The sequence below is a fragment of the Sorex araneus genome, chromosome 2 (genome assembly GCF_027595985.1).
Source record: "Sorex araneus isolate mSorAra2 chromosome 2, mSorAra2.pri, whole genome shotgun sequence".
Taxonomy (NCBI): domain Eukaryota; kingdom Metazoa; phylum Chordata; class Mammalia; order Eulipotyphla; family Soricidae; genus Sorex; species Sorex araneus.
Window position 1 is genome coordinate 239,830,534 of NC_073303.1, and position 23,553 is coordinate 239,854,086.

Below are 23,553 nucleotides of genomic sequence, written 5' to 3' on the forward strand. Positions count from 1 at the left end.
CCTCGCTCCGTGCCCGTGGGCCAGGCCCCGGCCAGTCCCCTCCGCGGCCATCGCCGGCCAGCCCGCGTCCCCCGCCGGCCGCCGAGCCGTTCGCAGGCGGCGCCGGCCGGAAGTCCCGCCCCCGCCGCGAGCCCCGCGTCGCGGGCGACAGCCGCGCCGGCCAATGAGCAGCGCGGCGCCGCGGGCGCCGGCCAATGGGCGCGCGCGCCGAGGGGGGGCGTGTCCGGGCCGCGGGCCGGAGCGGGTCGTGCGCGCTGAGGAGGAGCCGCCGTCGCCGTCGCCGCCGCCACCGCTACCGAGGCCGAGCGGAGCCGTTAGTCCCGCGCCGCCGCCGCCGCCCGCCCGTCCCGGAGCAGCCCCGGGCCTGCCCGCGCGCGTTCAGGTGAGGCGGGCGAAGCCCTCGGCGGCGCCCGGCGGCCTAGGCCGCGGCAGGCCTGAGCTCGCCTGAGCCGGGCCGCGGGCGCTCGCGGGCCTGCAACCGGCCGAGGCCCAGGCCGAGCGGGGACGCGCGCGCGGGCCGCGGCGGCCGGTGTGGACGCCCGCCTCAGGCCCGGGGCCGGATTCCTCAGCCGCCGCGCGCCGGGCCCGAGCGAGGCGCGGGGGGGACACGGCGTGGGCACGCGCCGGGCGCCCCCAACCCCCCGGGAGTGCCGGGCGCCGGCGGGGGGAGCCGGGGGCGGGAGAGCGAATCCTGAGGCGCCCGAGCGGGGCGCGGGACGCGCGGGCGGGGGGGCCGGGGGCCTCCCGGGGGCGCGCAGAGGTCACGGCCCGCGGGGCTCAACTCCCCCCCAGGAAACCCCACAGATTCTTTTGTGGTGGCGCCTCAGCCCGCCGAGGTCCCTGTAGAAGTGTGAAGTGTGTGTGTGTGTGTTGGCGGGGGCGGGGGGGGGGGGAGACCCAAAAAGGAGCGAACAACACAAAACCTTCATCGGGATGGGAATCCTAGAAATGTCGATGATGATGATTTTTTTTTTGGTGGGGGGGAGTGGACCCTGTTTGAACAAAGCTTGTCGCGGGGGTCCCTATAAAGTGGGGGGGGTGGTGGTGGAGGAGCGCGTGAGACATTTTGGATTGGCCCAAAATTTGTACGCGGGTCCCACACACATGCACACACCCCCGCCCACAAAAAAAAAAAACAAAACTGGACTAAGTTGAACAATGGAGGTGGATATGCGCTTCCTTTTCTGCTCCCAACAAAAAAAATGGATTCTTTGCCCTACTGTGTGCCAACCTGGAGGGGGAGAGTTTGTGTTGGTGCTGACCTCTTCCCCCGCACCCCCCGGCCATAGAGAACACAGTCCTGGTTGGGATAGGGGGCGCCCCTTCAGAAGGGGGACTGTGCTCACGTGCCATCCAGGTGGAATCGGAAGTTGTGGGGAGATGGGGAAATGGAGGGAACTGGTGGTGAAGGTCTTGTCTGCTACATTTGGGGTGTGATGGGTCATGATTTTTTGGGGGGCGTGCTGCGATGACCCCCTTCCCTTGTAGCATACCGAGTTGCACCCTGAGGCCTTCTCCACTTGCAGGGCTTCCCATATCATCCCCACTCTCTGAGGACCCTCTTGGCCCCCAACTCCCAATTGTGAGGCTCAGAAACGTCTGAGGATGCTGAAAGTGGTGCTTGAGAACCGGCCCCTCAGGAACCCCCAAGGCTGGAACTGGAACCCCATGTCAATGGCAGCCTCAGTTTTGGTGCTAAGTACCCCCCACCACCACCACCACCACTATGGCCCATGTGTCAGGGCTGCCGTGAGCCATGCTAGGGAAACAGTTGCCGGTGTTATAGGATTTTCTTGGCCGCATAACTTCCTTCACCCACAGTCTCCAGCCCTGGAGCTCCTTGTGCCCCACGTCATTCCCATTGTTCCGTTAGTTCAGTGTGGCTGGTGTCATGGTCAAGGGGCCAGGCTGGTCAGCACGCCAAGGGGATCCCGAGAGCCGTTTTGTGTTCACTTGTCACTGAGCATCTTGGTGTACAGAGTTCTTGGCTGCTGTCTGTTACAAAATTCTGCAACCTTGGGGGTCCCGGAAGAGGCCTCCTTTAGAGGGACCCCTCTCAAGGTGGAAAGAAGTGATGTATTATTTCGGGGACAGCCTTTTTGCCGGGCTCCTGAGGTCACGGGGCCGGGCATGGAAGAAGGGAGGAGAGCAGAGAACAGCCGCGCTTCCTGCCGCCCGCCGCCAGCTTCTTCCTTGTGCCCGCTGCCCGCCTCTGCCCTATTTTCACATTTCCAGCTGGGGTTGTGCTGACGGTGTGCAGAGCTGAACGTGGAGCTCCTGCTTCCCAGACTCTGGCCAGGGAACCTCCTGAGGTGGCTTAAAAGCTGAAGTTTGAAAATAGGAGTGCACACTCTGGTCCTCCCTTCCTGAATTTACCCCAGACCCTGACCCACTCGGCCTGTTGCCCCCCACTGCGTGGAACACTGTTGTCTTCGTCCCTGTGCTCAGGGACCTGGCTGCGAGTTCACGCACCATTTGGAGCCTCCTCTGACTGCAACAAAGCTTCCTCCACCAGAGTCCACCGGTCCCTCCTACGCGCCCCCATCCCGGTCAGCGTCCGGAATCAAATTAAATGCGGACTGGAGCCAGGCGTGCCCTTGCAGCCGTTCGCCCCTAGGTGGCGGTGGCGGAGCAGCAGAGACCAACCTGGGGCTGTGGGTCAGAGGAAGGGAAGTGAGTCTCACTCCCCTCCTTGAACCAAATCTCCCTTCTCCACTGCAGCATGTCCCAGGCGGGCTCTGGAGGGCTCAGGGAGGCCATGGTGGTGCTGATCTGTGCAGGAAAGGTTTGAGCTCACCCTGGCACACCTGGGGCTGGGGGGCAAGGAGTGGGGACATTGGCTGATTGGAAACACAGAAAAAGGAAGCTCGCGTCCAGGCCTGGGTGGGTAAAGGTGATCTTGGAAGGCTGCCTGGAGGTGATGATGTGGGAAGGAAGAAGTTAGTGAGGGGAAGACTTTGCAGGCAGCAGTCACTGCATGATGTGGGGGGGGGTCCTGTTTTTACAGAGAACTCATGGGGTCAGTGTTTGGGGTGCAAGAAAGGTGAAGTGAATGTGGCAAAGAGTACTCAACAGCTGCTGTGCAGAGAGCTGGGGAGGAGTGGTGCCTGCAGAGGCCAGGCCGAGTGTGGCTACTGATCGCACCAGCCTTAGCCCCGAAGAGAAGGGCTCAGATCTGCACAGACACGTGAGAGTTGGGAGAAGTACAGCCAGGTGAATCACCCGGTTAGGAGGTGATTCGTTTTCTGTGTGGGGATCGAACCCAAGGCCTCAAGGCTGGAGAGGTGGTTCAGTGGGTTGAGCGCTGCTTTGTATGTAGCAGGCCTGGGGTTGATCCTCAGCACCACAACGTCCCCTGACCTGCACCAGAAGCGACCCCAGAGCACAAAGCCAGGAGTCACCTCTGAGCACCACCCTCTGCCTCTGAGCACCACCCTCTGCCCAGATGAAGGGATGAAGTAGTGGGTTGGGACAGGGTAGAGAGGAGAGACTGTTGATGGGAGCTGGGTTGTGGGCCACCTGGAGTCCAAACGGGGCGGTGGTGATGAGAGGTGTGTGTGTTTGTGGGTGCAGTCAGGGTGCAGTTGGAGGAGATCACCAGGAGGGCCCGCGTCCCAGTGGCCCTGTGTGGCCAGGCAGAAGGTCACAGAGGTGAAGCTGCAACTCCAGCGAGGAAAGGACGCCGGGGTGAGCCCAGGGACAGTCCTGGGCAGTGAAGTGGGGTACTGAGCAGTGGCTTTTCCGGCGGGGGCGGGGAGGTGACTTTGGGTGAGCTGGGCAGGAGGCTTCGTGAGACCAGAAGGCTGAGCACTGGCCTGGCTCCATGGGCTAGGCCCGGAACTACTGCCCAGCCTGCACCTGGCACGGGATTAGCACAGGGGACAGGAGCACGTGGGGCTTCCGAGGGGACTGGGTCCAGCCTCCCAGGCAGGATCCAGGGGACAGTCCAGGGCCAGCCAGGGCCCAGGCAGGTGTTACCATGGACAGACACAGGGTGGAAACAGCAAGCAGGAGAGTGACCTGAAGAGGGTTGCGGAGTGGGCTCAGAGATGCCAAAGCTGGAAGGAATCTGTGGGGGATGAGGACTTGAAGGATGGGTCTTATCCTGAGACCCCCAGGATGAGGGCCAAGACCTCTGGGAGGCATCATGGCCATTCGAGTGGTGAACTGGGTGTCTGCTTAGGTTTGGGAGGACAGGTGTGTGTCTGCTGCCTGGAGGGGGAGTTCAGGAGGAGAAGGGGTTGGTGCCACACACCCAGTCACCTCTACTCTGCTAGTGGATTGGGGTGAGGGGCGGGACTGGAGTAACGTCACTTCCGGTCACCAGACCAAGGCGTGCGGATTCATGGGATGGATAAGTGACTTCGGAGGAAGCACCACAGGGTGTGCCATGGTCACCACCACCCCCCCGTGTTTTCCTTTAGCCTAGGACCATGACAGATGGCATCAAGGCTTTGGGGGTGTTTCCCATCTCCCAGGGAGGAGGAGCCTTCCTTACTGCACCTAGAGGTCCATGGACAAGCAGGTGGGTCACTCCCAGGGCAGGTGCTAGGGCCCCCCACTGCCCATTCAGTAGACGAGCAACCCAGGCTCTGGGTAGGAAGTACTAGACGCGGGGCAGCAGAGTGAGTGGGTTTGCGGCCCCCCCACCAGGCTTTCACTGTGAGTCCTGGGGGCATTGTATCTCAGAGTCTGGGTGGCCTAGAGCAGCTGGGAAGAGGCTAGGATTCTGGGTGGCTCAAGCTGCTTGTTCGGCAGCTCTGGAGCAGCTGGGATGGGGCTGCAGCGGCCCCTCTGTGGGCTGGGGACCCCGCCAAGTGGCTGTAATTGGGTCAGCCAGCGCCTTCGGTTCTTTCTGGCACCAGAGCGTTTCCTGGGTGACCTTCTAGTCCCAGGACTTACCTTGAAGAACTCCAGATTGGGGACAGAGAAACAGCTCCTCCAGCTGGAATGCAGGCTTTGCACAGAGGGTTGAGTCCCGGGACCAGATCGTCCCTGCTGACTGTGGCCCCCTAGGAATGACCCTGAAATGCAAAGATTAAATTTAACAGAGTCTTTATACTTTTGGAAGGATAACAGGCACGAAGCCGGCCGTGCTCATGGCCATCCTAGGTTCGATCCCAGCACCATGTGACCCCCCGGAGCCCAGCCAGGAATGACCCCTGAGTACAGAGCCTGAGTCAGCCCTGAAACAGCTTTGTGTGGCCCACAAAAAGACAAGAATTTCACGCCTGGGAATAACTGAGTTATGTCTCGTGATGTGCAAGATGGCCGGCCTGAGCCTGTGGCCACCTGGGGTTGGGGCAGCATCACTCGTGAACTCTGCCCAGGTGCCACAAGGCCTGCCATGCTCTGACTCTGTCCCAGGCATCCCACTGTGGTTCGCTCTGCTGTCATTTGTACCCATGTCGGGATTATTTGAGCTGGCATAATGGCACTGAAGACCCCTCAGCCCTCACTCGTGTAGGACTGTCCCGGTCACTAGACATGGCTCAAAATCCAGAGAAGACACTTTGCTCTGCCCCATGTGTCCTTTGCACACCTGCCGTTGACGGGGAGGTGGCAGGTGGGGTGTGGGGGGCTTGGTCCTTATAGACAAACCCAGAAAAGGAAGGTCCCAGCTGTCCTCAGCAGCCACCAGGATAGTCTCCAGGGTCTTTTTTTTTCCCAAAGCAGAAGAAACTCACCAAAACTCCCAATTCACAGGGGAGCCAAGACCCAGCAGCACCTGTCCCCATCTCCTGGCCTGTGTGGCAGCCTGAGCCTCTGGCGCCCCGTACAGGTGATCATGCTGTCACCTGTGTCCTCAAGTCTCTTGGGTAGAAGTCCAGGTCTGACTATGTCTGACGGCCTCTGTGTGCAGGCACTGAGTGCCCCAAGGCCCTCATGGTCTTTTTGGCAGGAGAGGGCAACATGCAGCTACACGAGCTGACTCCTGGCTCTGTGCTGGCAGTGCTCAGGAAACCATCTGGGGTGCTTGGGATAGAACCCAGTTTGGCCATGTGCAAGGCAAGTGCCTACCCGCTTCAGCCCTTGGCCCTGACGGTCTCTTAAGCTTCTTGATTTGGGGTGTTTTTTGTTTGATTTGTGGGGGCCACACCCAGTGGTGCTCAGGGCTTCTCCTGACTGCTTTGAGGAACCACGCGGTGCCAACCCAGACTCATGCATTCAGAATTTTTGCTCAGGTGATTGATTGATGGACATGTGAGGTTTGGGAAGAAGCAGGGGAGAGGCAGGGGGCTTCTTTGGCAGGTCTCCGTCTCCTCCTTGGCAGACTCCTCAAGAGGTGCACTCTGAGGCCGGGCCCTGCCAGTCATTAACAGCTTGTTCACTGCCCAGGAGCAAGTAAAGTGACCTCTGAGCCACTGAGGGGTGGGGAGGGTGGTGGCATCATGGATTGAAAGCAGGAAGGAGGTGCCTGGTGAATGCAGGGGCCCACAGGCCATCCCCTCTTGAGAGAGCCAGCAAGAGTCAAGCTGAGCAGAGCAGGTTTGGAAAAGATCAGGAAGTGACCCTGAAACCCTAAAACTTGGCTTCCCGATTACTCTGCTGAGCCATTTCAAACTTAGGGATGTTGTTGGTTGAGGGAGGGGCACACCTGACCTGGGGTCAAATCCTGATCTCCCACAGACAAAGCATGTGCTTCAGTCCTTTGAACCCTCAGTCCTTTGAACCCTCCACATTCAGTGTTTGGGTGTTTTTTTTTTTTTTTTTGCTTTTTGGGTCACACCCGGCGATGCACAGGGGTTACTCCTGGCTCTGCACTCAGGAATTACTCCTGGCGGTGCTCAGGGGACCATATGGGATGCTGGGATTTGAACCCGGGTCGGCCACGTGCAAGGCAAACGCCCTACCCGCTGTGCTATCATTCCAGCCCCTGTTTGGGTTTTTTGTTTGGTTTTGATTTTGGTTTTGGAGCACCCTGGAATGCTCAGGATTTACTTTTGGCATGCTCAGGAGTGACCCTGAAAAGGATGCAGAAATTAAACCTGGGTCAGCAATGTGCAAGGCAAACCCTGTATTATCTCTCCGTCCCTCTTGTTTTGTTTTTGTTTGGAGGCCACACCTGGTGGTGCTCAAGGGTTACTCCTGGCTCTGCACTGAGGAATTACTCCTGGTAGTGCTCAGGGGAACATATTAGATGCCAGGGACAGAAACTGGGTAAGCTGTGTGCAAGGCAAGTGCCCTACCTGCTGCACTATCTCTCTGGCCCCTTTTTTAAAGTTTCCTGCTGTCACTTGCACTAGTGCTAGGGCCCCTGAGGTCCCAGAGCTCAAACCCAGGCCTCCCATGTGCAGAATCTGCAGTCCCTTTTCGCCCTGAAATTTAGGTCTTCATTCAGTTCTTCTAGCATTGACAAATATACTAGTCGTGTGACTCACCACTGAAGATCCCAGAAAGTTCCATCACAAGAAATAGAACTAGGCACTTGTGCCCTCTCTGTTCTCCGACCCATCAGTGCAGTCATGCATGAACCGTGGAGCCTTGGACTCACTTGCCCACTTGGCAAAACATGCAGTAACTGCTCACTTAATGATGCGATTGGTTGGTGGAAGCTACAGCTTTCTGTGAGATGGTGTAAGGAAACCCATTTTACCAGCGTCTAGTGGATACCAACAGCTTTCAGTATATCAGCATATTTCTAAGCACCCCCGCCCTTACCCCACCCCCCAAGTCTCCCCACTTGAAAATACAGACACTAATGCTTCTTCTCACCTCAACTGGAATGTGTTTAGTAGTTGCCTGCCCTGTTGATGAATTCCCTTTCTCTGCAACATAGCAGTTGGGAGCTCAGGGTGTAAGAGGGGAATCAACCCAAAGTAGGACCCCCTTCTGTCACAGGTCACACTCCCACCCTTCCTCATTCCCAACTGGGTATGTGCCGTTACGCCGGGATCCTCCCTTCATATCTTTGGAGTGAGGGAAGAAACCAGGGTCCTGAGAGAATGCCCAGGCAGAGGTGGGGAGAATGACACCATGGTGCTGAGTGAAACAGTATTATTCCAGGGCCTGCTTTTGTGAGTCATGCAAGTTTCAGGAACAGCAGTGCCTTTTTCCTTGCTAAGTATTATTCCAGTGCTTGATGTTTTGTAATATATCCGTTAACAGCTGAGAGGACATTTGGGCTGTTCCTGTTTGGGATGATGAGGAATTCAGAGACTATAAGTATTTGTGTGAGTTGTTTGTTGGAGTCCACTTCTTGCAGCACCCAGAGGCTGTTGTGAACTTGGTGCTTGGGGGTCATTCCCAGCAGTGCCCAGGGAACCATATGGAGCCAGGAAAAGGAGCCAGGAATTCTGCATGCAAGGCCAGCAAGAGCACCTTACCCCCAGTGCTCTCTCTCTCTCTCTCTCTGGATCTTTGAAATAAACATCAGCTTTCATTCCTCTGGTGGCAAGACGAGGCAGAATGACTCCTGGGTCATGTGGTTAAGCGTGTTGAACTGCACATGACTACTGTTGGTTTTCTACAGTGCCCTGTCACGGTTTTGCAATTCTACCTGTGGTGCATGAAAGTTATCTCGTTTCTCCATGTTATCTCCAAATTGGGTAGGGATATATCAGTGGGGACTTTTTGGGAGGGGAGGGGAAAGGTTGGGGCCATACCTGGCAGTGCTCAGAGGCTACTCTTGGCTCTGTTGTGCTCAAGATTCACTTTTAACAGTGCTAAAGAACCATTTGGGGTGCTAGGGCTCAAACTGGGATTGGCTGCCTATAAGGCAAGCACCTTAGCCATCGCCTCATATATCTGGCCCTTCCTTGTGCTTTTGATTTACATTTCCCTCATAAAGTAGCAAATAATTATCTCTTCACCTTTTTATCTGCCAGCCATGTACCATCTTTTGTTTTTTTGTGTGTGGTGTTTTTGTTTTTTGGGTTTTTTTGTTTGTTTGTTTGTTTTTTTTTTTTAGTTTTGAGGCTATACCTGGCGGTGCTCAGGAGTAACTCCTGGCTCTGTGCTCAGGAATTATTCCTGGCAGTGCTCGGGGACTGAATGGAATGCAGGGGATCAAACCCAGGTTGGCTACATGCAATGCCAACTCCCTCCCCACCGCACTGTGAGGTATTGTTTGGGCCTCACCCAGCTTTGCTAAGAGGCTCCTCTCAGCTCTGTGTTCAAGGATAATGCCTGGTGGTGCCAGGATTTGAACCTGGCCATGTGCAGGCAAGTCCCTCAAGGACTGTCTAGCTCTCTAGCCCCTGATTCCTTTTCCTGTACGGGGATCTGTAAATGTTTCCTTCCTGTCTGCGTTTATTTTAACTTCCTAGTTCAGTCTTCTGTTGCTTGGACGGGGGTGGGTGGATGGGGAGACTCTTTGTTTGGGATGAGGGGGAGTCACTTCTTTTGTCACTCCGACTCTCTCCCCTTTGGCCTTGCTAGTGGCGGTGGTGACCAAGAGGCGCTCTCAGAAGGTCATGCCTCTGATAGTGTTCACCAGGTCCCACACTGCTCAGATAGCCTTGGCCGCGCATCCTGCACACACCAGCATGCTGCTTCTGTCAGGAGAGCCAGCTGGGACATATGTTGTGCCTGGGAGGTGGTAGGCGCTCTGTCACAGCCGCTTCACTCTGTCACTAGTGCAGAGGCGGCCAGGGACGTGCGGGAAGATGTGTTAGGTTCTGTGCGCCAGTAGGCTTTATTCATAGGCACAGGTGGCAGGCCATGGTTTTCTGACCCTTCTCTAGAAAATGATTTTATTTGTCTGGTTTTTGCTTTCTGAGCCACACCTGGCAGTGCTCCAGGTTTACTCCTCGCTCAGCACTCAGGGATCACTTCTGGTGGTGCTCAGGGAACCCTATGGGATGCCAGGGATGGAACTTAGGTCAGGTCGGCTCTGTGCCAGGCAAACACCCTGCTGTTCTATCGCTCTGGCCCTGAAGGTGATTTATTTTTAAGGAGACAGAGGCTGTCTCATTGTGGATGGTGGGGGTTGGGAGTGTTGTCATTCCTGTCCGTTCTATTGTCCAGGGAAGCAGAAGAGATATAGGACCTCAGAGAAAGGGTGAGAAGAGAAGGAAGGAGAGAAAGTGCAGAGTCGGAGCAAAGCTCAGTGCGCATGCACAAATGTGTGTGTGCTGATAATGTACTTATGAGGTGTCCTACCCCCACAGATGACGGATCAAGTCGAGGACGCCTTCTTCCAGCCTATCCGTGCTGGTGTTCTGACACTCCTTTTGGGTTTAGGGGCATGCTTAGCAGTGCTGAAGGCTTGCTTCTAGTTCTGCCAGTAGAATCACTCCCGGCATGGCTCTGGGGACCCTTGGGGGGGTTGCTGGGATCAAACCCAGGTTGGCTACATGCAAGGCAAACTTTTTGTTTTTAATTTTTTTTCTTTTATTTAATCACTGCAAGAGCATTACAGAATTGTTCATGATTGCATTTCAGTCATATAATGCTCTAACACCAATCTCCTCCAGTGTAATTTTCCAGCACTGGTGTCCCCAGTTTCCCTCCCATCCCTTCATGCCACCTTCCGGAAACCCCAATTTGCAAAGCAAACTCTTTACCTGCTATACTATCTCTCTGGCCCCTGATCCAGTACTTTCTGTTGAAAATTGATATTTATTTAGCTATCATCCTTCAGTGTACCCTTAAATTAGTTCTAGCAGCCATGGGACTGTTCCTTGCAAGTATTGCCGTGTGTGGCTGTGATTTCTTCTGTAGTTTAGGTTGGAGTAGAGCTCGCCTGGGATACAGTTCACCAGGAGAGCACTTCTCTTTCACGTGTGAGGCCCTAGCTTCCATCCCTGGCTCTGCAAGAACAAAGAAAGAGGCTTCTGCAGAGTCCTTTCATGGGGCCAGGAAGATGACTCCGGGGGCTTGGGGCACCCTGAGTTTGCTTCCTGGCCCCACACGATTCCCTGAGCTTTTCTGAGACAGTTGTGGCCTCCAAACCACACGTACAGACACACACACACAACACACACAAAGTTTTGGTGTAGGAGCTGGGGTGTAGCTTAAGCACGTTCCCACTGCGCCCCGCACTGCAGGGTCTGGACATCGCAGGGAGGAGGCTCCTGATTCCAAACACCCAAAGGAGTCTGCCCACAGGCATTGCCAAGTCCTTCCCCAAAAACAGTTGTTCTGTGTCATGTTCATATCTGTGATTAGGAGGGTTCTTGCTCCTTTTCACAGCCATTTTATTGCTTTTTTTTTTTCATCTGATAGTCAAAAAAGAACATTGGTTTTTTTGTTGTTGTTGTTGTAGTGTGTTGTTGTAGTTTTGTTTTAGGCTGCACCTGGTGATGCACAGGGCTTACTCTTGGTTCTGTACTCAGGAATTACTCCTGGCAGTGCTTGAGGGACCCTATGGAAGGCTGCCCTCTTTGCTGTGCTATCGTTCTGGCTCCTGTCTTATTGTTTTGTCTTGTATTTGTTCTGGGGCCACACGTGGAAGCACTTGGGGCTCACTCCTGGCTCTGCACTCAGGGATCACTCCTGGCAGGGCTTGGGGGACCCTATGGGGTGTCAGGTATGAACACAGGTTGGCTCTCTCCGCGGCGGTCTCTCTCCAGCTTTAATTTTCCTCATTCTTACCCTACTTGAGCCACTTTCTTGTGCTTTATGGCTGTGTGAGTTGTCAGCATCTGTGAGCTATGGCTCGTATCCCTTTTCCACTCCTGCACAGGAAATGCTGGGCTGTTTTTTCTTACTGTTGTCAGTGCTCCCATCTTCCTCCACCTCAGAAATAGTTGTGGGAGGGGCTGGAGCAATAGCACAGCGGGTAGGGCATTTGCCTTGCAGGCGGCCGACCCGGGTTCGATTCCCAGCATCCCATATGGTCCCCTGAGCATCGCCAGGAATAATTCCTGAGTGCAGAGCCAGGAGTAACCCTGTGCATCGCCAGGTGTGACCCCCCCCCAAAAAAAAAAAAAAAGAGAGAGAAATAGTCGTGGGGACTGGCTACCTCTTGGCTGGGGTGGAGGTGCTGTCCAGTGCTGTGGGACATTTCCCCGCATCCCTGTCTTCACCGTGACATGCTGTAGTGTGTGGACACACATAGATGTCCTGGCATTACCTAGTGTTCCCAGAGGCCGCACCTCATGTCCTGTACGAGAAGGGCCCATCCGAATCCTGCCCCAGGTGGCCGTGCCTCCTGCTGCCCTGGTTTTGGTGTCTTTTGCCATCTGGACGTTTTTCGTGTCTTAACATTCTCATCATCTTTGATGACTTTAAGGCAGGAGAGATGGCTCCACTGACTTTGCATGTACGAGGCCCAGGCTTGATCCCCAGCACCACAGGATCCCCCGAGCACAGAGACCAGGTGAAACCCCCGAGCACAGAGCCAGGAGTAACCTCTGAGCTCTGCCGGGTGTGGCCTAAAAAAACAAACCTTTAGTGACGTGTGCAGCTGACCTACTTAATTGTTCTGCTCTTGAGCAGGCAGGAGAGAACATTTTCCAGAAAGGAAGAAGAGAGAAACACCGTTTACACGTTGGGAATAATCTGAAACAAGTTTGAGATAGAAAGGGAACAGAGGCATGACGGGTCCCCCAGGAAAGAAGCCGTACCTTGTTTCCGCATGGCAGGGATGATGGTTGGCGCTGGCAGGGTTTTGTGTAACTCCCGACTCTGTTTGGATGGGGAGGCCCAGGCCCAGGGCGGGGGGCAGCAGAAACTTTCGGTGAGGTGGGGCCAGCCCCCAGAGGGCTTGCCTACATTTGGAGGCAGCACTAAGAGGAGACCCGGGGGAGCTCTCCTTGTCGTCTCCCAGCCTCCCTGGAGTACGAAGGAAAAGCCTCTGCAGGCGGCTGCAAGCTGGAGCCCCCCCAGTCCTCGTTCCAACAGCCCCTGGCCGCCTTCGGGATAAGGGTGGAAGCCACACTGGCCGCCGGCTGGGCTTGGGCTGGGCCGGTCCGGGCTGCCCCAGGATACGCCAGCAGCTCCACAGTGTCCATCCAGATGCATCCATGTGGAGACAAATGGAGACCAGCAGAAGTCTCGGGGCCTCTCCCCAGAGTCCACCTGCCACACTTCTTATAGAAGCCCCAGTAGGTGCTAGGTGCTGGGTTTCTGTTCTCTTCATTGTTGTGGGGAGGCAGAGGGGGCACACACCCGGCCGTGCTCAGGGGACTTGACAAGGCCGGGGATTGAACTTGGCCCTCTTGCACACAGGGCCCTTAAAACTGTCACTCCAGCTCAGCAGGTGGTCTCATTGACACCTTCTGAGTGGTAACAGAACTGCCAGGTGTGGTTCAAAAACAAAAAGACTCTTTAATCAAATTAAAAGACATTGCTTTATTTGGAGGGCGAGGATTTGGGCCACACATGACTGTGCTCTGGGATCACTTCTGGCTGTTCAGGGCACCATATGCAGTGCCAGGGATTGAACAAGGATTGGCTGTGTGCAAAACACCTGCCTTAACCCCTGTACTATTGGTCTGGCCCCCATATCTTGTTTGGTTTGGGTGTCATACCCTGCTGTGCTCAGGGGTTACTCCTGGCTCTGTCCTCAGGGATCACTCCTGGTGGGGTTCAGGGAGCCATTTGGGATGCTGGGATCAAATAACCAGACAGCTGCATGCAAGGCAAGTGCCCGCCCCACTGTCCTACGGCTCTGGCCCCCAGACCATTGCATTTTCGGTCCCCAGCCCTGTGGTGCTGGTCTGAGTCCCTCATGGCCCTGCATTGCCGCCTCCTTTTAATGCCTGGTCTTTGCTTTCGGTCTCCTCTTCCTGTGTCACATCGGTGGCCATGGACAAATGTATCTATCATTAACATCCCCCCCCCCCCCCCGCCACACACACACCGTGTCCACCTGCTCGCCCGCTCCCAGCGCGGCAGCTGCTGATCTGTTCGCACTCCGGGCTCAGCTTTTCCGGAACCTCATCTCGCCGGCACCGGACAGTGCGCGCCTCACTGGCTCTTTCATTTTGCTTAGCAACTTGCAGCGCAGGTCAGCGTGCCGGCCTCGCTCCTTCCTTCCTCATCCCAAACAAGTAGCCCATTGTGTGGCCAGCCTGGGGCCTTGTGTCTCCATTCACCTCCCGACAGGCTGCGTGGTGGCTTCCCGCTTGGGGCGGCTCTGGCCAGAGCTGCTGAAAGCACCGTCCCAGGAGCAGCTGCCCACGTGCCGTCCTATGAAGGTGGCACGTGCACGCGTGGCATGCTGCCTCCCACTGCCCACAAGCTCCCACTGCCCACTGGCTTTGCCTTCCTGCTCGGTATGATGATTCCTGAGAACTGACTGGGTCCTCTCCTCCACCTTTGGCAGATTTTGAAAGAATACAATGTCTAATGGTTATGAGGACCACATGGCCGAAGACTGCAGGGATGACATCGGGAGAACGAATCTGATCGTCAACTACCTCCCTCAGAACATGACACAGGATGAGCTGCGGAGTCTCTTCAGTAGCATCGGGGAAGTGGAGTCTGCCAAACTGATTCGGGATAAAGTAGCAGGTAACAGCCCCCAGTGTTTCTGCCACGAGGGGAGCTTGGGGCGCCGGGGGTCAGGCCCTCTCTCTTCCCCTGCACTGGTGGGAGATGTCAGCAAGGCAGAGAACGTGTACAAAAAGAGACTCGGAGAGGAGAGAACAAAGGAGAAGTCAGCAGAAGTGGCAGCCCCTCTGAGAGCTAGGTGGGACCCCAGACGGACTACCTGGCCCTGAGTCCCCGAGGGGCTGCTCCGGCTGTGGCTGCTGCCCCCCCTCCCCACGGACTGGCCCACTCACACCTCTAGAGCAGGGCAGTAGCGCAGAGTGGGGGTGCTACGGAGAGCCCTATCCCAAACCCTCTTCCCCACCTTTTTCATTGTGACCTTTGAACCTAGAGGTTGCCATGCAAAAGGAGATCAAGGCACCTGCCTTGTAAGGGTAGCCCCTCCCCGCTCCCTACCCTGCCCATGACTGCAGAGGGCCCCAGGCCAGGGAAGCCCCTCATGCCGAGCACTCTCCCTGGGTTGGGCTGGGGCACCCTACTGGCGGGAGAGGGGCTCCCTTCTTTGTTTCCTCCCTAGGGAGAAGACCCCTTGGCCCCCCTCGGCCCCACTGTGGGGCTCTGAGGAGTGAAAGGACTTCCCAGCATGGCGCTGGCTGCGACCCTGGGCTGTTGCACATGTGAGCCCCTCCACTGAAAACCAAAAGTCAAGCAGTACTTTTAGGAAGGAAATCGAACCAATCAAGTTTACAGGAAACTGGGTGCTGTGGGCAACCCCTGTGGACATTGCTTTGTGTGGTACCACCCCTCCTGTCTGCCCTTGTGCGGAGACAGATGGGGCAGAGGGCACAGCTTAAATTCAGAAAAAATTTAGAACCCTTCTTTTCCATGGGGTCTCTGCTTTCAGAAAAGCTGGGCCAGGGCTGTAGCACAGCGGGGAGGCACTTGCCCTGCATACAGGAGCCACCCCAGATTCGATCCCCGGCATTCCATAGGGTCCCCCAAGCCCATCAGGAGTGATCCCTGCGTGCAGAACCAGGAGTCAGCCTAAGCACTGCCAGGTGTCACCCCAAAATAAATGCTTCTGGAGGGGTCAGAAAGGAAGCAGTGGGGCAGAGATAGTACAGTGGGTAGGGCTTTTGCCGTGCACATGGCCGAGCCAGGTTTGATCCCCTGGCATCCCATATGGTCCCCTGAGCACCACAAGGAGTAATTCCTGAGTTCAAAGCCAGGAGTAACCCCTGAGCATCGCCAGTTGTGACCCAAAAAGACAGAGAGAGGAGGGGGGGAGAGAGGGAGGGAGGGAGAGGGGGAGAGAGGAAAGGAGAGAGCGAGGGAGGGAGAGAGAGAGAGCAGTACCTTGCATGTGGCCCAGCCAATGCAATCCCCACACCACATGGTCCTGTGGGCATCTCCTGATACAGCCCTGGAGCTCCCCAGCACCACAGGGGCAGGGGGTGGCAGCTGCTTCCTATCCTCCCGAGTTGACCAGAACCTCCAGGAATCATCTCCAGGAGTCACCACCGCCTGGGAACACTCCCCTCCCCTCAGTAAATGTATAAATGTTTCCTGAGTAGGACCTTCAGTCAGTACACAGAATAGAAGACTGTTAGAATGTCCCAGAAGCCACTGCCTCCATATTCTAGGGAACCATTCTATGTTGGCGTCCTTATTCAAAAGGGATTTGCAATTCAAAGGGGATTTGTAGTGGGTCTTGCCTTTCTCCCTGTGACTGGGGGGGGGAGTCTCAGCTCCGCTGGTGCCAGCACCTGAGCCTCCAGTCTGATCTGCAGGGCTGCTTCCTCCCTGGGGCCCTTGGCTGGCCATGGCTTCAGAGCTCTGAGGCTCGTGCCCACCTGTTAGCTGTGGGCCGGCCAGAGAGAACCCAGCTTGCCAAGTGGCAAAAGCGGCAAAGGTGTAACTTGGCCATGATTTCAGCTTCGAGGGAAACTTGGCTTATCTATGGGCCAGATTGGCAGAGTATGTGAGAGATTCAGAGTTGGGGGCGGGGGGGGGGGGGGGCGCCCAGTTCTGCCCAGTGCTCCTGGCGCGTGCCCAGAGCACTGCAGAAAGCCTGCTGCCGTAGGCTCCCATTTCTCACTCTGGATTCCCATCCACACTGGGCTCAGAACTCTCTTGTCCAGTAGGATCATAGGATTCTCCGGCCCAGGGCCCTGCAAGCCGTGTCCTAGAGCTTGCCGAGGGCAGTACTAGTGGGCAGATGGCTTGAGGGCGCGAGGGTAGGTGGGTAGACATGGGTGCCTGGTCCAAAGGGCAGATGGATGGATGGATGGAGTTGAGTAGATCTAGAGTTTGCGCCCAAGGGCATTTTATTCACTGGACAGAGATTTGCTGAGCCCGGCCGCCCAGATCAAACAGTGTGAGAGGCAGAAGGAAGGAGGGAGGTGAGGTGCGTGGTCGGAATGCCAGTGTGACATGCTGGCTGCTGGCCCGGACACGCTCTTCCTGCAGGGTGTGTCGTCATTGCCCCTGTCACAATCGCCTTCCAGTGCTCCCCATCCTACAGCCGGCCCTCACCAGTATTGGGGGTCGGCCTCCCACTCCTGGACCAGCTCTCATGCAGGCCACTTGCCCAGCGTTTGATCAGGAGAAAAGCCCCAGGCCCGCGGCGCATCTCCCAGGAACCTGGCCGTCATCCCAGCAGCTGCACCCACGTGCCCGCCCTCTGTGGGCCACACGGAGCCACATGCCCAGCTTTTGCCAGTGATTTCACAGTGCCGGGGCCCCCAACACCACCAGCCAGCCCCCCTTTTCTTGCCCCTAATATGGATCAAACTTGTTGCTTAGAGCAGAAAATCGTTATGTGAAACAAGCAGGAGGGAAAGTTTGGGGGAGGCCCAAGGCCCCTCCCAGCGTGCTATTGTCATGCCGGCACTGCTCTGGAAACCTCCAGGCCCACATCCTGCAGTGCCCTGCAGAGTCTGAATTTCCCAGTGTGTCCCCCACCCTGCCAGTAGCTTTTGAGTGTGTGACCTCCCCAACTCAGCCTGCACACACCTACAGCCGGAAGCAGTTCTGTGGGCTCCCGGCATGTGGGTGCACGCCAGAACCTGCTCCTCAGCTTTGCACGCCCCTGACAGCGGCCCAGGCTAATGCTGAGGTGCTGCTCAGGGGAGGGGAGCCCCCAAGTGCTTGGTCTGACTCCTTGCCTGGCGCCCCGGCTCCCCAGCCTGTTCCCAGGGGAAGGAGGGGGGAACTGACGCTGGGTGGCGCCAAAGTCCCACCTCTGTGAGAGCCAGGCCGCAGCGCATCTCAAACCCACCAGCGTGGGAGGATCCCCAGGGTTGGGGACTGTGGTCTGCTGTAAGTAACCTTTTTGATGACAAGAGTAACAAAGTGGATGGCTACAGAAATGTACAAGTTTGCCAGTGAAGCTCAGCAGGAGCTGGAGATTCAGTCTCTGGGGGTGGGGTCAGGGCCATGTTTCGGGCCTCCCCAGCCTCTGCCCTGTCCTCTGATCAGTCATACTGTCCCTCCTCCTGGCTTCCATTCCCCTCCACCCTGGTCACTTGACCTGCCGTCCACGTGTCTCCCACGCAGGACACAGCTTGGGCTATGGCTTTGTCAACTACGTGACCGCGAAGGACGCGGAGAGGGCCATCAACACGCTCAACGGCCTGCGGCTCCAGTCCAAGACCATCAAGGTACCCAGCGCTGCGGCCCCTGGGGCCGCATCTCGGGGAGCAGGGAGTGACACCGCTCCCCTCAGGGGCCCCGTGGGTGCCCAGGGCTTTCTCGCCCCTGCCCAAACCCTCGAAAACGCCTCTGTCTTGGCAGGTGTCCTACGCGCGCCCCAGCTCAGAGGTCATCAAAGATGCCAATTTGTACATCAGTGGCCTCCCGCGGACCATGACCCAGAAGGACGTGGAGGACATGTTCTCGCGCTTCGGCCGCATCATCAACTCACGGGTGCTGGTGGACCAGACCACAGGTAGGGCGGCGGGCGGGCCTCCAGACCACGGCCGCCGCGGGAAGAACAAGACGGCGGCCTTTGTTCTAGAAGGCCAGCCAGGCGTCCTTGGGTGAGGCCAGTGTTTTAGGGTGACGGCCGCCAGGCGGCACAGGTGAGGCCAGAGCCGGTGGCCCCACTGGCTGTTGCCCCACAACTCCCAGGTGCCTTTTGGATGCGCTGCCCCCAGCTGTGCCCTGCCCTGAATTCAAGGTCAGTGGGGCCCTCTGGCCACCAGGTCCTTTCAGCTCAGACCTGTTCTGAGTGTTAAGCAGTGAGGGACTGTGCAGCCGAACCCTGCATGTTCCCAAGCGGCCCCCTGGAATGGGCAGATGCTGGGTGTCAGGACAGCCCTGGTGGGCCCCGTGTGTGGCTCCATCTGGGGAGCAGTAAGCTGGGTGGCCCAGCTTCGGGGAGGAAGCTGTTGGCTTGTGGAGCCCTGGGACGCCATTGGGGGTCTCTATGGCTGATTCGTGTGTTCTTCAGCCCATGTGACCCCGTGTGGTTGGCAGGTGATGGTGGGTGCTCCGGGCACAGTAGAGATGGAGGGGTGCGGCACCTCCTGATCTTGTGAGCCATACTGAGGACATGCTGCGCCCACACTCCGCGGCATGTCCCCGAGGCCGCATGCCTAGGAATGGGCAGCTCAGATGCTCCCAGTGCCCACGGAGGGGAAGGGGAGACCCCCGCTGTAGCCCCAGACCAGGCTTCATGGCTGTCTCCCATCTGTCACCTGCCAGAGGAGCAGAGGGGCGGGAAACCCCATCGACTTGGTGTGACCACCCGGTATGCACCAGGTTCGTTTCCTGTGCTCCCCAGTGTTCTAGCTGTTCCCTGCTTCTGGGCAGGCTGCCCAGGACCTCTGTGGGTGACTATGCTGTCCCCCTCCCCCCCCCACCTTCAGCCTTCCGACCCTCCTTTTGCAGAGCTCAGAGGCTGCTGGTTGGGGCCGCCCGAGCTGAGCAGCCTGGCAGTGGGGTTCACCTCCCAGAAAACCTGTAAAGTTGGTGTCTTCCAGACCCTTGGGCACTCCAGGGTTGCTCCCTGGGGATCTGGGCCCCTTCACTACCACAGGGATGAGCCCGGGGTGGCCCTGGGGAGACCCCTTCAGGGCACCAGGACCCTCTGAAGCCTGGGGGGAAAGGAGTCTCAGCAGGTCAGAAACCTTCCCCTGCTGCTGTCTTCACCTCCTTTACCCCTCTGAACTGGGGACTCAGCCGGGCTGGAGTGCAGCCTGGGGCCTCCCTCGCGCCAGCCATTTGCTCGCCAGCCATTTGCTTGCCCCCTGACCTTAGTTTCTAGCTGACTAGGTTCCCAGGTTCTACCTGTCACCAGGCTCTGCTCTGGCATCTAAGAAAGCCCCCTGGGAGCAGTGGCAGGAGATGCAGAGCTACCTGGGACAGCTGGTCCCCACATGGGCCAGGGCCATGTCCCCCAACTTCCCTCAGCACCTGCACCCCGGCCTAGGTTCCTTTCAGTCCCCGCAGTCCCCCGCATGGTGACTGTAATGGGCAGGGCCCCCGTGTCTACATATGCTTGTGTCTTTTCCCTGACTCAGTCCCGGAGACTGAGGTCACTGTTTCCAGAGCGTCCAGCAGTGCTGGCCAAGTCCATGTGTTCAGGTGTTTTTCTGAAGCCCTCATTCCTGCCCTGTGTGAACTGCTCAAGTCGCTGTCCGGAGCCAGGGGCTTTGAGAGTGAAGATGGATGGAAGCTCATGGCTTCCATTTTTGGGCGGGGGTTGCTAGAGTAGACCCCGCCTGCCTCTGGCCTCTCGGGGTGCTGTGCTAGGGTCCCCCAGAATAAGAGTCTCCCCAGGAAACCTTGATGGTCTGTCTGGCGTTAGGGGGCAGTGGTAAAGAAGGAATCCTTGTCTGGAGCCAGAGAAGGGTGGCAACGGAACCTCAGTTTTCCTATAGAGGCACCCATGTCACAGGCCTGCTGCAGAGGATAAGGTCGGGCCAGGACTGACTGAAAGGGGCTCCGTCCAGTTGGTGACCCCCATCCCCAGCCGTGCACCTGCACAGCCGTGCACAGTTGACACTAACTGGCTTTTCTGGAGACCTGCCTCCCCACCACGGCCCCGCAGAGTCTGCCACAGCCATTACCCTCAGATCCCCAGACCTCCACTCTGACCTCCCGTGGCCTTTGACCTTCACACTTGGCCCCTCCCAGTCCCCTGCCCTCTGCACACCCCCAGCCCAAGTTCATCAAGGGACATCGTTTCATCGTTTTCCCAGACTTGGAATGTTGGGTGCCTGGCTGGAGTTGGGGTGCCATGCCCCACCACCGCGGTGGAGCCTGGGCTGGCCACAAGGACTATCAAGGTGGCAAGGGATGGTGCCCTCCTGGAACAGTTGGGGCCCAGGGGTGCCTCTGACCCTTCCCATGCAGGAAAGGTACCGGGTGTGGAGTGGTCCTGAAGCAGGGCCCCTAAGCCTGTGAGGGCCTGAGGGTGGCGTCAGCACCATTGTGGGGGCGTTGGCAGTTCTTACATTTGGTCCCCATGGGCCATCCTATGAGCGGAGTGGCCCCAGGTGAGTGAGCCGGTAGGACGCTATGGTCCCATGCTAGTGCCTGTGTCCATGAAAGGGCCCTGTGAGGAGTTAAGAGCCTTCTTCAAGGCAGGTCTCCAGAAAAGCCTTGAGGCTCTTTACTCCTCACAGGGCCAGCAGTTAGGGGTGGGCGTCAGGGACTTTTCCTCAGCCCCGGCTCCTGGCCCCCTTCTCACCAGCTCCTCAGTCTGTCCTAGCACCCCACGTACTGGACATGAGCTAGTGAGAGTCAGTTCACTCTGACATTCAGGAAAGGAGGACGCTGGCCTTGCACACCTTCTATGTGGGTTCTACCCCTGTCACCCCATGGGGTCCCCCGCACCCACCAGGAGTGATCCCTGAGCACAAAGGCAGAAGTCAGCCCTTGGCACTACTGGGGTGGCCCCAAAACAAAAGAAAATTAAAAATAAATATAAGAAGCAGCAAAGGTGTTTTTAGGCGATAGCCTGGGGTGTCTCGCGCCCTTTGGTCTTAAGACTGCGGATTCTCTGCCCCCACACAGGAGACACTCAGAAACTTTCACCCTTTTCCCGTCAAAGTTTAGTTTCACTGCCTGCGTGTGTTGCCCCTATCTGAAGGGGGGGTGGGGGAGCGGCCCCCGCATCAGACCGCCCACTGAATGCGCCCACTGACTTGCATTTTGCTTTGCAGTTTGACAGAACACCGCGCCTCCCTTTTCTCCCCCTAACTTCATCTCTGTTGGTTTGTTAACAAGGTTTGTCCAGAGGGGTTGCGTTTATCCGGTTTGACAAACGGTCGGAAGCAGAAGAGGCAATTACCAGTTTCAATGGTCATAAACCCCCAGGTTCCTCCGAGCCCATCACAGTGAAGTTCGCCGCCAACCCCAACCAGAACAAGAACGTGGCGCTGCTCTCCCAGCTCTACCACTCGCCCGCTAGGAGGTTCGGAGGCCCCGTCCACCACCAGGCACAGAGATTCAGGTGGGTCGGGAGGGAGGCGCCTCATCCCCCCACATCTGCTGGCAGGGGGGGTCCCAGCTGACCCAGTATCTCTGTGACAGCTCATAGCTTTCCTGGTGGTGGCTTCAACTGGAATCAGAAACCCAGGCCAGCTTCTGGGAGGCAGGGCTGCTTAGCGTGCAGTATCTAACGCCCCAGTCACGGACAAAGTGGGGGAGGGGCAGAGAGCCAAATGGGCATGACGTTAAAAACTCTGGTTCTTGGGCTGGAATGATAGTACAGCAGGGAGGGCACTTGCCTTGCACACAGCTGACATGGGTTCAGTCCCCAGCACCCCATAGGGTCTCCCAAGCCTACAATGAGTGATCCCTGAGCACTGCCAGGGTGGCCAGGAAACCAGAAAAAAAAAAAATCTGATCCTCTGGCTCCTCAGCACAGTGGACTCCTTCCAGAACTTTTCAGGAGCCTTCAGTAGCCTCAGCTCGAGGCAGGCCTGGACCCCAGTATGACCCCCTCTGCCTTCTAAAACAGATGCTTTTTCTGCTTCAGGTCCCCATCCAGGCTTGCTGAGCCTTTCCAGGCCCTTGTGGGGGGAGGATGGAAGTTCTGCCTGAGAGGACGGGAGCGCCTGCTGCCGTGTGGGTCACTATTGGTCAGCGTCCAGGGTGCCTTGAGGGATTTCTCGAGGCTTCCTCAGACTCCCCAGCTAGGAGCGGGCAGCTTCTCATCCCCAGGCCAGAGGCAGGGGTAGTCTCTCTGGGCCAAAAGGAGGGGGTCTTTGGGGCTGGAGCAATAGGAAGTGGGGAAGACATTTGCCTTGCACAAAGTGGATCCGGGTTTGATCTCTGCGTACAGAGCCAGGAGTCAGCTCTGATCATTGCCAGTTGTGACCCAAAACCCAAAGGATAAGAAAGAAAGAAGGGGGTGGGCTGGAGTGATAGTACAGCAGGTAGGGCGTTTGCCGGGTTCAATCCCCAGCATCCTATATGGTCCCCCAGGCACCGCCAGAAGTAATTCCTGAGTGTAGAGCCACTGAGTCCTGAGTGTAGAGAAACCCCTGAGCACCACCAAGTGTGACCCCAAAAAAACAAAAAAAAGGGGGGGTGCTGAACCCAGGTTTACAGGCCAGGGTACAGTGGACAGCTGAGAATTAACGCCCCAGGACTCTGGCAAACCAGGGTGGGTCTGCGGAGGAGGAAAGAAAAAAAAAGGGAGGGTGGCCCCAGAAAGCAGGCTAGGTAGAAGGAAGGCCCGGAAGAGGAGGGTGTCAGGAGCAGCCCCCTGCGTAGACAGCTGCTCCCCTCTGATCTGTGTCAGGGAGAGCAGAGCTGATGGAGCAGGGGCGCTGCCCCCGACTCCCACCTCTCCTGGAAAACCAGCACAGCTTCAAGTCATCTCCCCCTTCCAAGGACCCAGGGGTTTCCAGGAGGCTCTGACCAAGCCCCCCCCTCAAGCCATCTATCCCTGCCTACTAATGCCTGGGGTCTGTTTCCAGGCCTGCATCTGGGTTCCCCTGCCCAGCCCGAAAAGGGGCTCCCCAGTGTGTAGAGAGAGAAGCTGTGGAGGGGCCCTGGCAAACACCCACTTTCCCGAGGCTGGCTTGGTGTAGGAACAGATGCTGGGGGGACCCGTTATTCAGACACTGATGCTTCTTTATTCGGAAGCTTCTAGAGCAGTAGTCATCCACCTGTGCCCTACCATGGCCCTCTTCTGGCCTCATTTCCTTCCTG

General features: G+C 57.3%; 1 protein-coding gene across 2 annotated transcripts in view; it reads left to right on the forward strand.

The window, feature by feature from the left end:
* The first annotated feature begins 233 nt into the window (after nucleotides 1-233).
* ELAVL1 (ELAV like RNA binding protein 1) overlaps nucleotides 234-23,553 on the forward strand; it is a 28,453-nt gene continuing 5,133 nt past the window's right edge. The window contains exons 1-5 of one of the 2 annotated variants that reach the window (XM_055125081.1): nucleotides 234-382; nucleotides 14,216-14,403; nucleotides 17,941-18,044; nucleotides 18,178-18,331; nucleotides 21,619-21,844. In XM_055125081.1, coding sequence (XP_054981056.1) covers nucleotides 14,232-14,403; nucleotides 17,941-18,044; nucleotides 18,178-18,331; nucleotides 21,619-21,844 — 656 coding nt within the window. In that variant the 5' untranslated portion in view covers nucleotides 234-382; nucleotides 14,216-14,231. The remainder of the gene's footprint in view (nucleotides 383-14,215; nucleotides 14,404-17,940; nucleotides 18,045-18,177; nucleotides 18,332-21,618; nucleotides 21,845-23,553) is intronic. The other variant, XM_055125082.1, reaches the window with a different exon arrangement.